Source organism: Triplophysa dalaica, chromosome 11, assembly GCF_015846415.1.
Source record: "Triplophysa dalaica isolate WHDGS20190420 chromosome 11, ASM1584641v1, whole genome shotgun sequence".
NCBI lineage: Eukaryota > Metazoa > Chordata > Actinopteri > Cypriniformes > Nemacheilidae > Triplophysa > Triplophysa dalaica.
The window spans coordinates 16,317,257-16,329,293 of NC_079552.1; the positions used below are offsets into that span (position 1 = coordinate 16,317,257).

At 36.3% G+C, this 12,037-nt stretch overlaps 1 protein-coding gene across 1 annotated transcript; it reads right to left on the bottom strand.

The window, feature by feature from the left end:
• Window positions 1–9,358: 9,358 nt before the first annotated feature.
• On the bottom strand, window positions 9,359–10,342 carry noto (notochord homeobox). The gene is made up of 3 exons (XM_056761399.1): window positions 9,970–10,342; window positions 9,662–9,849; window positions 9,359–9,553 (listed from the first exon to the last, which is right to left on the bottom strand). Exons 1-3 carry the CDS (start codon window positions 10,340–10,342, stop codon window positions 9,359–9,361), a joined length of 756 nt encoding a protein of 251 aa, XP_056617377.1.
• Window positions 10,343–12,037: the final 1,695 nt, after the last annotated feature.

Sequence of the window (12,037 nt, forward strand, 5' to 3'; positions counted from 1 at the left end):
TAGGTGTTCATAATGTGAATGGTGATTTTTTAGTGGCTTAAACAAGAAAGATTTCATAACGTTTTCGGCAATCAGCAAGAATGCACTGTTATGCCCAGGTAAGTTGGCAATAGTCAAATATATGCATTTTTTGAGTTTTAGAGGTTCTTGGTTAAAGTAAACAAAACTTTCACATTTTGATTACTGTTGAGTTAAAGTTCTTACCCAATCTTAGCAAGTGCGACTTAAATATTAATTTATCCTTTTTATCAAATTAAGTAGACAGAACTTAAACAAATAAGTTTGGGTTAACTAAACATTTTAAGGTTAACTAAACTAAATTCTTTCATATTCTGTATTTTGATCAAGCAACTTGACTTATGCAACCCCAAAAGAGCAAAACGAGACTGATCTCAGACCTGGTATTAGCACAGTTACTGCTCACTGGATACATAACTCATGTTATAGGTGAAATGTAGCTTTGCAGACACTAAGCACATACACAACTCTTCTAAACAATGGTAACCACATAAACTGAAAAATATGTCAAACTCTTCTAAATATCTAAGGGAAGTGAACATTAAACACTAACAAGTCTTTAACTTTTCTAACCACATAAAATAATCAAAAACATTTCCTTTTCTCCCCCAATGCAGTCTGACGCAAAGCATGCTGGGAATTGGAAATCCTGAATTTACATGTTTAGATTAAGTAAACTGAACAAGGAGCAAATCAATTTTTTGAGTTTTAGTCAAAACTTCAAGTTAATTAAAAAATAATCATTATACTTTACTCAAAAGTAAAAAAGTGTTTCAGGAACCTAAAATATTTAAATACGTGGAACGTTTTTAGAAAATGAAGTGTACGTTACTTATTCTGACTATTTTGAACATTTGGGTTTACAGTGTGGCATAACACATTGCATTGTGAGACATGTTTTTTTCTCGCAACTTATTAACACATATTTGTTCTGATCATACAGGCAATTAGTTTGATTCTCCTCTTAATTTACATAAGCAAGAACAATAACATGACAATTCATGTTAAAATCAATCCTTACCTTTAGTCTCCTGCAAACTTTTATTCTGTTTGTTCTTGTAAAGTTGATCTTCTTAAGGCAATCACACACATCGTATTCCTAATGTAAACAACATTGTTATATTAGCACTAGTATTTTGTAATACAGTAATCTAAATAAAGTTTAATAGACAATATTGTGTACAGTCATAAGAAGCATAAATATCAATAAATGATGTACATAAATGAACTGATAGTTTGTCAAGTGTGAAGTAACATTGTTCATGTCTTACCATACAACTGGAGAAATCAACACATTGGCATTTTCCCTAGATGAAAAGAATAGTTATAGTTTTAATTAAACAACTGTTTAGTAAAAAATGTTGCCTAGAGTGCTCTCTGTCTATGGCAAAACCATTTTAGCTTCCAGCTTCATGATCAAAATGACAAGGAATAAAACAAACAGTTTGTTTCATCTTTAGTGGCATGCAAGAAAATGCATGTGAAAAGGAAGTCTGAGCCGATAGTGCAGCTGTGATATGCTATTCTGATAAGTCTGTGGTTCAAAAAGCAAGAAAGAGTGTCTACACAGTAATAATCACACATTCTGAAGCCAGCACTCATTTCAACACATAAAAACTGAAGTAAAACAAATAACATAAAGTAAGTTCTTACCTCTGCATCTTCACAATTTTCTGAGCAGTTCTGTTAATCAAATAGAAAAAAAGTCAGATCAACGAGATTTTTTTATGTGCCTAAATGGGCCAAAGTTTATAAAGTTCATTGCTTACAGACAGTGTTCCACCATTAGGCAGTAGGTTGGTTCTCAACATTCCATCGAAGTCAATCTTGAACTCTTTAATCGGAAAGCACAGGCCAATGGCCAACAAAAATACAAAACACACAATAGTATTCATCTTAATTTTCAGTTATCACAATAAAGCTGTGAATGGATTTTTGTGTTGTCACAGTTGAGTGCTTCGGCTTTTTAAGCTTCTGAATGAAAATGGGTGAAAATTCCATGGAAGAGGGAAATCCCTAATACTGGGTAAGGTACAGGCAGTTTTACCCCAAAACAGGTGCCACGTCATCATCCATCTTTCATGCACCCCTTATCTCTTAAAATCTTTCCTTTTGTTGAATCACCTTGTACATTTGGCAGCGTCATAGTGAGAACGACCTCTAAAATCTCCAATGGTCATCTCTTTGAAAGTGAGCAGTTTTGGTTACCATCGAGAAATTATTTTATTTTGGGTGAGAGGTTATTTCTCCAACAGTGGAGTTTTAAAAAAAATCATGTTAACCTGATCACGAGAGTTCTCCTCTCTATTTGCTCAAACTATCTACTAAAAAAAGAATTTGTGATGAAGAGTCTTTTGTATTTTAAATCTGTGTTAACTTCTGATACTGAAAATAAAACGTAGAATTTGCAGAATTTGTAGGATGCTGGTAATGAGTTACCGATTAGACTTCTTATAAATAAATAAATCAAAACATAAATAAATAAACATTTACATTTATTCAATTGGTAGAAATAAACACGTTTGATTTCTTTTTATTGAGCTAAAAGCATATTTCAATTATAAACAGCAAATCTAAATTTGATAGTTATTTGCCTAAATAGGCAGGATATTCGTCACAGTAGCAGACTATTGACAGATAATATACAGACCACATAGGCAGAAGTCTACACAAATTGTGTTCTAATGGAAACGAAACCTCGTACATGACTGATTGGTAAAGTGATGGAGAGGAGGATCAATAAATGAATCCATAAATTAAAGTGCTGTAACATTAATTTTTTTAATAAATAATTTTCAAAATATTTTTTTTATAAATAAAAGTGCTGTAACATTCATTTTCGTCTTTTTTATTACTGTAAATGATGAAACACAATAACCTTAAACTTTTATTGACAACACTTAAGATACAAAGCATCTGATTACAAATCATTCAGCAATAGACATTTATCTCTTAGATCCAACAAGAGGAAACAGTTCATACAAGAGGAAAATCCCTTTCAATGCTCGGTACTTGAGTTCATTCTCACGCTATACCCACAATACCTAAAACCAAAAGTGTCATGCTGACCTTCTGTCCATAAACACTATATCCTAAATTGTTCATTTTGATTAATCACATTTTTGTAAATTTGATGAATTTTGATGAATCACCTTAAAAAATTTCAAATGTCCTCCAAAATCCTTAATAATCTTTTTGAAGTTAATTTAACATTAATGAATGATAATATGAGTGAACAATAGATTAAAAATTAATCTCTAATAATTTTACAAATTGCATTTTACAAACAATAATTTTATTGCTATTAAAAATGAGGGCTTGTCGTATAAAAACACTAAATAAAGAAAAGTCGGTTTTTTGTTTAATGGCAGGTTGTGGGTTACTTTATAGTATTTATAACTACAGTCCTCATTTAGATAGCAAAGTAAATGGGTGTACAAGTACCTGTCATAAAGCTGTGACGGGCTGTCAAAGACAAGTGCTCTTCACATCCTGTTAAAGCTGTGAGACGAAGATTTCTGCTCAGACAGCTGTAAGAGAGTAAATTACTAAAAAAGGCTCCCAACATCCTTCTGGATTACTTTTAGCTTGAAGAAATTTGTGCAAATTTAGCACAGAAGGAGAAAGCAAAAGTGGAGCTGCGTATTGTTGTGGGCTATACAGTGGAGAAAGCAACGCAGATGTGACATTGGGCCAAGTCTACAGTTGCATTGACCCCCGGTAATAGGATTATAACCATTGAATCAGGACAACATTAAATTGACAGCGCCATGCAAACGTGGGATGATTGGACTTCCACAGCCCAAGCTGGCAAAAATAGTACTTCGTCTGGGGTTTGGAGTGGAGGAACCAACCCCCTTGCCAAAGGCTACCTGGACCTGGGAAGGAAAGGTGAAGGGGAGCTACAGACATCCAGTGAGGTAGAGGAAGAAAGTGATGGAGATATAGTGGTGGAATTGCTGAACGTCTCTGAAAGTGAAGGGATTCTGAGAAGTCAGTTTCTGGACTGAGCATTAAAATCAGAATTTACCTTCGATATGCATCACAGGATTTAAACCATGGCATCCACTATTCAATGTGATTTAAAGGAAGATGTGATTCGAAAAATATCTATGAGGATGTATAAAAATGTTTATGAAAAATGTTTTGAAGAGAGCTACATATACGGACTCTTAATTGTTACATTATAAACATCATAGTAATCAAAGATGAGAAGGAAACTAATCATATTAGGGGATAAAAAACAAATTAATTAATTATCAAACTTTTCTTCTGCATATACAATATTTCTTGTACAAAAATGAATGAATTCATTGAAATTTCTGTTGGAGAGCATTACATTTTAAACACCTTACGGTACATTACGGAAGGTAAAACATCCTTATTGAAAGACATGCAAGCATTGTGGTAAGGAAAGCTTAGCCACAGAAATAAACACACCTTCCCTTCATTAATTATTCACAGCCTAGCAGAAAATGTGCCTAGGTTTTAATGACTCATGTCTATATAGTTTGTTGTAATGGACAAACTAGAAAACCTCCAACAGATGAACTTGTGATTAATTGTTCATAATGATTACGTCATTAAGTTGGTTACAGATCAAGTGATTACCTTTTCTGTGGCCAGAGAACCTGATTAAATTTTTTTCCTTGAAAGTCAGGGGAAACCCAGAGGTATCAATGAATGTAAAATGCCTATTCATTGTGGGATTTCTGACTTTGATCAAAAGAAGGATGCTCTTTCGTATATATTATTTATAGATTATACATACATGACTTTTTAAGAAAAATATGTACAAGTGAAAGTCAGGGGAAACCCAGTATTATTTATGAACATACAATGTCTATTTGTTGTGTGATTTCCGTCTTCAATCAAGATAAAGGGATGCCCTTTCATGAATTTCGTGTATTTTTATTTCTACCTTATTCCTGTTAAATATGAAACATTGCTCGAGTAAAGTGAGAAGCTAAATAAAGGGCTAACATTTAGTCTACTTAAACATTTTTTAGAATATAGGATTACACCACAAAATTGTATTGTCTTCGTACAATGTGCATAAAACCGGTTGTAAAATGCTGCCCCAAGTGGTCGGAGGCCTCTATGCACATCTCCAGATCACGTATAATCTGTTTTTCGAAGCAAGCTCTTTATTAGTAAATGTAAATTAGTCTGAGAAGGTGTACTGCACGTTTTTTATTTGAATGTTGAACATACTGACAGCGTAGATCAATGGGATTTAGGCCTAGATCAAATGGGTTGAAATTTGAACATGAAGTATTGAAAAAATAATGCATATGATTGACTTGACAAAAATAGATGCTGATTTGGACTCACAATTGTGTTCGGACGCGCTGACACTTCCATCTAAAAAAAGAGCTAATTGACCATTTTGTCTCTCATTACATTGGTGTGCTCAGCTAATCTGTTCTCATTGAGAAGCTGCAGATTTTCACTCGATCTGAACGAGCTGGAAAAGTCACAAACATGCGCTACTGCCACCTGCGTGACACGTCAGTTTGACACCTGCACATTGCACAATTGCATGCCCAGCCTCAGTGTTTCACTCTATCTTTACCACATCACTGCTTTAATCTTTTTGTATTTGACTCTTGAAAATAACACGAGAAAGATAAATAAATGAATACAAGTATTACAGATTTTTCAACCGTGTTTACTGTGGGCATCTCCTGCTGCGCGCATGAAATTGTCTTTGATTTGGAGAGGTACTTGCTTCACTCTTAATGGTCGTTGTTCACGTTTCGAAAGCTTGGGAAAACAGGAACGGCTCAATTTCCTGAGTAAAAAGCCTCATTGAAATGTTGCATTGGGCGGCTCATTAGCATAAAGTGCTCGCTTTAAGTAGGACCTCGCCTTGTGGTCCTTTCAGTCCATCTTTCAGTCAACGTGTTAGAAGTCATTGTGTTCACATACTAAACCTTTCACAAAGACACAATAGCGTGCAAGTACTTCAAACGCTAGCGATTAATGTTAATGACCATTAGAGAGAGAGGACGCACATTTTGCTGCACATAAAATGCAAAACTCAGTTTCAATGCGAAAATACTCAAATCTTATGTTCCTTCGTGGTTAGGTGGTTTTGGTTTGTCATATTTGTCAACTAACTCAAGAACTAACTCATGCTTTCCATTACGAACAGGAACCCTGGCTTATCTATGGAAATCTTTATTTCTATAGCATGGTTATACAAATCAATCAACAAATCATGAAAACCATGGTTAATACACTTACTACACTTTAATATACTAAGGTCTTAAATCCACTGCACATAAAAGTCATTACACTTTTTTTAAAGCCCCTAAAATAAAGCATTCAGAATGACATAACTGAATGACACACTATCTCTTTATCTGAAAAGATTTCACTTGGTTGTTTGTAAAGATGATTATTAGACCATGATGTCCCTTGATCGAGTGCGTTTAATCTGTTTTCTGTGGATGAGAGAGTCTAGTGTTAGCTATTGGTTGATTTTCAGATAAGAAGACGATGTATCCCTGTCTCCGGTGAGACACTGTGCTAATACTAGCGATAGGGGGGAACACTGAGGCCCTGGAGGTGGCATAGAGGGGGAGATGACTAATTGGAACGGTGAGCTCTCCTCCCCTTTTCCTGCTGCTTCTGTCCTGTGGTTTTTCCCAGGGTTCCTCTCCCTGCTGGACATCTTGGCCTACTGTGAGATTACACCAGATCACATCACAGATAGTTTGTCCATACATAAACAAACACACGCACATATCCACACGTGTCTGGAGTAAGACAAACAAAGATGACTGATGGGACGACAGCAGAAGAAATATGTTCAGTCATTGTCTTGCTCAACACTTTTGTCTTTCTCGCTGCTGCTTTTGTCTTTCCCTGTCTTTTCATCTTTCTCTGTCTATACGGTTTGTGTCGGACTACCAGAAGTACCTGTTTAAAGAGGATTTAGGATAAAAGAAAGGAGGTCTCCATGACATTGCTCTTATAAAAGCCTTTCTTCTTCTCTAAAGTCACTAATCATGTGAAATGAAACACAAGGGTCAATAATCAGTGTTTCTCTTTTTAACATTTTAATCTATGCTTTTGGCTGTAATCCAAACATACAATTGTATACAGATGGGTGTGTTATTGTTTCTTAAATATTCAAGTTTGAAATCAATTTGTCAAATGTGGGCAGTAGTGAAGTATTGTTATTATAAAGTACATTTTCAAGTATCTGTACTGTATCAGAATGTTTTTATTTTTGAAAAAAACTAAACTTCGCTACATGGTACAGTATATTTACTTTATACTCCACTATACATTGCGTTAACACATGGAGTTTTTACCTTTAATTCTTCAAATCATTAGAAATGTAGGACTTTTTTTCAGAAGTACTTTTACTATGAAAATTGACTTCAGTAAAAGGAGGAAATTAGACAATTTTGTAATGTAGTTAATTATTAAGGGTAAAAAACATAACATTGTTATGTATTTGTCATGTATAAAAAATGTATTTGAGTTAATAAGATATTTTATAAAATGATGAAGTACATTTTTTGAAAGGTAAAAACAAAAATAATACATTGCACCTCTGCTATTTGTGATATTTGAAGCCCTGTTTTGTATTCTGTATATACAATATTACACAGATGTTGAACCATTTAACATATTTTTAATGGTTTGATTCTTTGTTATTTTGATAAGGGAACATTATTCATTGAGAAGATTTCTTTTCCCTTTCTGTATTCCTAATTTGGGTCTAAACTGGATTAAGAGAGCAGAACAGAAACATTGTGACTAGTTTGTTAACTAGTAATCACTGTGTTCTTAGAGCAGGATTACTAATCCATCTTTATCAAGACTATTAAGGCTGTCACTGCACAAAGCCGCCATGCTAACGGGCTTTATCATGTCTTAGTCTGATGCGGAGCTGAGACAACAAGAAGACACAACCATGCCTAAAAGGCTCTGTCTACAATGGAGAGACAAACTACCTAACTCCAGCTGCCCTTGGAACTCAGATTAAGCTCTTTTTTTAGTCATTTCAACAGGAACTGCCTTAATCTACCCAAAATAGTTCTGCAGTTCCATTGCTGTAATGTTATTGATAAAGTTTATTGAAATGTTTTTTCAAACCTTTTAGATTTTGTGAGGTATTAAAGGGATAGTTCACCCAAAAATTCAGTCATCATTTGAGTTGTTCCTAATCTGTATACATTTCTTTGTTCAGATGAACACAGAGAAGGATATTTGAAATTGGAAGATCGCTTATAACCAAATAGATCTCGCCCCCCATTGACTCCCATAGTAGGAAAAATTACTTCATGCTTTTTTTAGTTGTGTTGAACACAAAAGAAGACATTTTGAAGAATGTAGGACAGCAAACAGTTTTGAGCCCCTTTGACTACCATTGTATTTTTATCCTACTATAATAGTCAATGGGGGGGGGGGGAATCAGTCTGGTTACAAGCATTCTTTCAAATGTTTTTCTCTGTATTCATCAGAACAAAGACGTTTATTCCGATTTGGACTCGAAGGTGAGTTGATGATGACAGAATTTTAATTTTTGGGTGAACTTTCCCTTTAATCCCGATTCGTTTGATGTTCCCACCATGTTAAGTTATGTTGAGTTATATCTGGCAAACTTTTAACATTTAATTTCAGACAAGTACTTAAGTGCAGCTATAGGAGGTGAAAATGCCAATTTATCTCAATTTTATTCCAGCTCTCCTCTTAAGGACAACATATTTAATGATTTTGTGATATCTTTTGAATATTTGACATTTATAATGTTTCAGATTATGGACATTGTGTACATTATATTGTTATACTACATTATATTTACAATAAATTGTACTATTAATTCATTACTTCTTCATGACCAATATCTGCAAATATACAATTGCTAATAAACCATTCAAAATGGATGGCTTAATTTAATATGACAAAATCCACTCAATATCTATTTAATTTACTGTATATAGAATGAAAATGTATTAACCTTCTAAAATAAGTGTGATAGTAGTTTTACTTTCTTCCTGAAATTGGGCATTACTTTATACTGGATAGGCCTGCTGCTTTATACAGCATGTTGTTTTTTGTGACTTGTTTATTTAGTAAAATAATGTATTTTCAGAAAACAGACTGGAGATATATTTGCTCAATTTAAAAAATATATTTCCTTTATTTCATCAATATAGAAACTTTTTTTAATGAAAACAAATATACCCTTATAAGAGCAATGGTGTTTAAGTCAAACACCTTAAATATATATCTATTAATTAAATATTTGTACAAAGAAAAGATTGGCCCAATACAAAAAAATGAAATATGTACAATAGAAATTGCAGATGTTTTTTTCTCAGTCTTGTAGTGAATCGTCGATGTCAATGTCGACATCAGAGTCCTCTGTGAAATCTCTCTCCTCGTCCTCTCTGCCCTGAGATCCTGGGCTTTTCGACGGCACTGCGATTCCTAGTTTGGCAAGTTTGGCCTGTTGCTGCTCAAGACTTTGTTTTCTCCACTTGATGCGTCTGTTCTGGAACCAAACTTTAACCTGCACACAAAAAATCCGATTCAGTTCTTGAACTGCGCTGAATAGGCCTATTCGTAGTTTAAAATAAAATGTAAATAAAATTTCAATTCATAACTGATCTGAATTTACCTGTGCTTCAGTGAGCTGAAGAGCAGACGCTAGGAGGAAACGCTCTGATCCCACCATATACTGCTGGCGTGCAAATTCCTTCTCCAGTCTGGACAGCTGTTCGTTGGTGAAACTGGTGCGCATTCTTTTGGACTTTCCAGTTTTGTGTTTATAGTTAGAGTGGACTCCTGCTTTTGCGAGTACAGCATCTGTGCGTGAAAAATATGTGCATTGGTTAGAACACTGAATTTAATTTCCCCCTTAATTTGGCGGAAATATATTTGGAAATAAAAACGTTTCCAGGTAGTTATGTTTGTCAAATTACATACCTTGTGCGTACAAAGCTCCACGACACGTTGTCTGGTAGTTGTAAGGTGGATAACAGAAAACAGGATACCCAGTCTGTGTATGCATAATGCCCTGGTTATACGCAAATTGTGGAATTTGCGAGTAAACATGTGACGCGAATGGGACTCCGGTGGTCGACACTGTTGGTTGACTGCTTATGTTCCGATATAGATTTGTCGTCTCTCTCTCCGTATGAACGGGCCTTGCGAGGAGTGCGTCGATTGTGAAGGATTTCCCTGTGCTCGGTTTTGATGGAGTAGACAAGCAGGCGTTACTGACATAGTCCGGATGGAAAGCCGCATGTGGACGCATTGATTGTCCAAAAGGTTCGTGAGCTCTTCGAGGCATCTGCATGGCTTCTGATTAGTGTTTCTAAAATATCTCTCTAAACGAAAGTTATCCGCAGCAGAGATACTTTCCTCTGAGGAGTGAAGTCGAATGCTGCTTGTAGAGCCCGGGGCTCTTTTATACCTGCTCGGGGACGCGAGGTGTGAACGACCCCCAGTGCGCTTTTGTCTTTTTAAGTAGCAGATGAGTCAAACGAGCGGCGCTACAAGGGATCCAATTAACTGATGGAGTTGTAACAAGCTGAGATTGTCAAATATCCTAATGGCCCTCTCCACTACATGCCCCCGGAGGTAGCCCAGAAACACAGAGAGGGGGTCAAGAGCCGAGAGCCAGGAGGTCTGGATTTACTACAAATTCCTGCATGGATGCGCGCTGCAGAAACGACCTGTGTGAGTGCATTGATGTAACCTAAATCATCTTAGCCTACTTCGTGTTTGAACATTCAAAGGGTACCGCCGAATGCGCCAAACAGCGGAACAAATACCCCCACATTCAGTGGTCAAAGAAAAGGGAAAATCACATTAGAGCTTAGCCCGTACATCTCAAGCAAAGCCAGTTGCGCGTTTGTAAGACTCCAGATTGCCACCTAAATGTAAATCACTTTTTCTTAAGACTTTCATTCATGGTTAGTGAACTAATTCATAAGTTGGGCCTAGACCAGTAGCCGGACACCTACGTGTTGAAGATAATGTTAGAATTCACTTCCAGTTTCAGTCTCGAGGTGTCAAATGAGAGTAGGCATAAAAGTAAGATCCCCTCAGCTGTAGTGGATGTAAACACATTGATCAGTTCTCCTCCCTCAATCAAGCGTTGGTGCGTATTGCACCCTGTGTCAATTGTGTTTTGCCAGTTTTGGTGTTGCTCGAAAATTGAAGGGAGGATTTTCACCACTTGGGCTTCAGTTCTCTCACTTCAAGTGCGTAACCCGCTGATTTTACTCAGTGTTGGTCGCGTAACTCCGATGAGCGCCTAATCTATTGAACATTTCCTTCCGCGTGCAGCTGATGCATAATTCCTCCAAATAAAAGAGCGGTACGTGACCTCTGGGCTCCCATTAATGTCTTTCACCCCTTCCACGTTTCATTTCGGTCAAAGAATAATTACTATGAGCTTCCTAATGAAACAGTATTTAAGTATATCACGATGATCATTAAAGACTGCTTTTGGGAACTATAGCAGAAATCACTTATCTGAAGAGGGAGACCCCATTACTGGTTCTTAATTAGGACATGAAACGCCACAGATGAAAAGCAGCGGCTTCACTAAAGGAAGTGATTTGCCTTCTAACACTGCTTTAGAACAAAGAAACCCTCTTTCAAGGGAGGATTATAGGCAGCTCTGCAAACTTTACGTGTTCATTGCTATAAGAGAAGTACACTGCTGAGGACTTGCTAAAGCACAGTCAAACAGTCCTCCCTTTGACCCACGCGTTTTCTAATTACAGCAACGCACCTGACACCAAAGCGCATAATGAAGCGCGCAAACAGTGCGCCTCTGTGCCTGTAGACCCTCGCCGTCTGACCACCGGAGCCAAGTTATCCTTGTTTGTTAACATGTTTCTCTGAACGGGTTTAAAAGAAAGGAATCACGCCGTGCAAGGCGGTGTTTACATATGACCGTTCAGTCATCGCGTCCGAGTCCTCCCAGGCCACAAGCAGCACATCTGGTACATTTTAAAACGTCCTTCCAAACATTTCAATT

What these genes read in the sequence shown, in the direction of transcription:
- noto (XM_056761399.1), bottom strand. Translation starts at nt 10,342, where the DNA reads ATGCAGATGCCTCGAAGAGCTCACGAACCTTTTGGACAATCAATGCGT. An exon ending in TGGAGCTTTGTACGCACAAG is followed by an intron (nt 9,850 to 9,969) that starts GTATGTAATTTG and finishes TTTCACGCACAG; the next exon opens with ATGCTGTACTCGCAAAAGCA. An exon ending in TTCAGCTCACTGAAGCACAG is followed by an intron (nt 9,554 to 9,661) that starts GTAAATTCAGAT and finishes TTTTGTGTGCAG; the next exon opens with GTTAAAGTTTGGTTCCAGAA.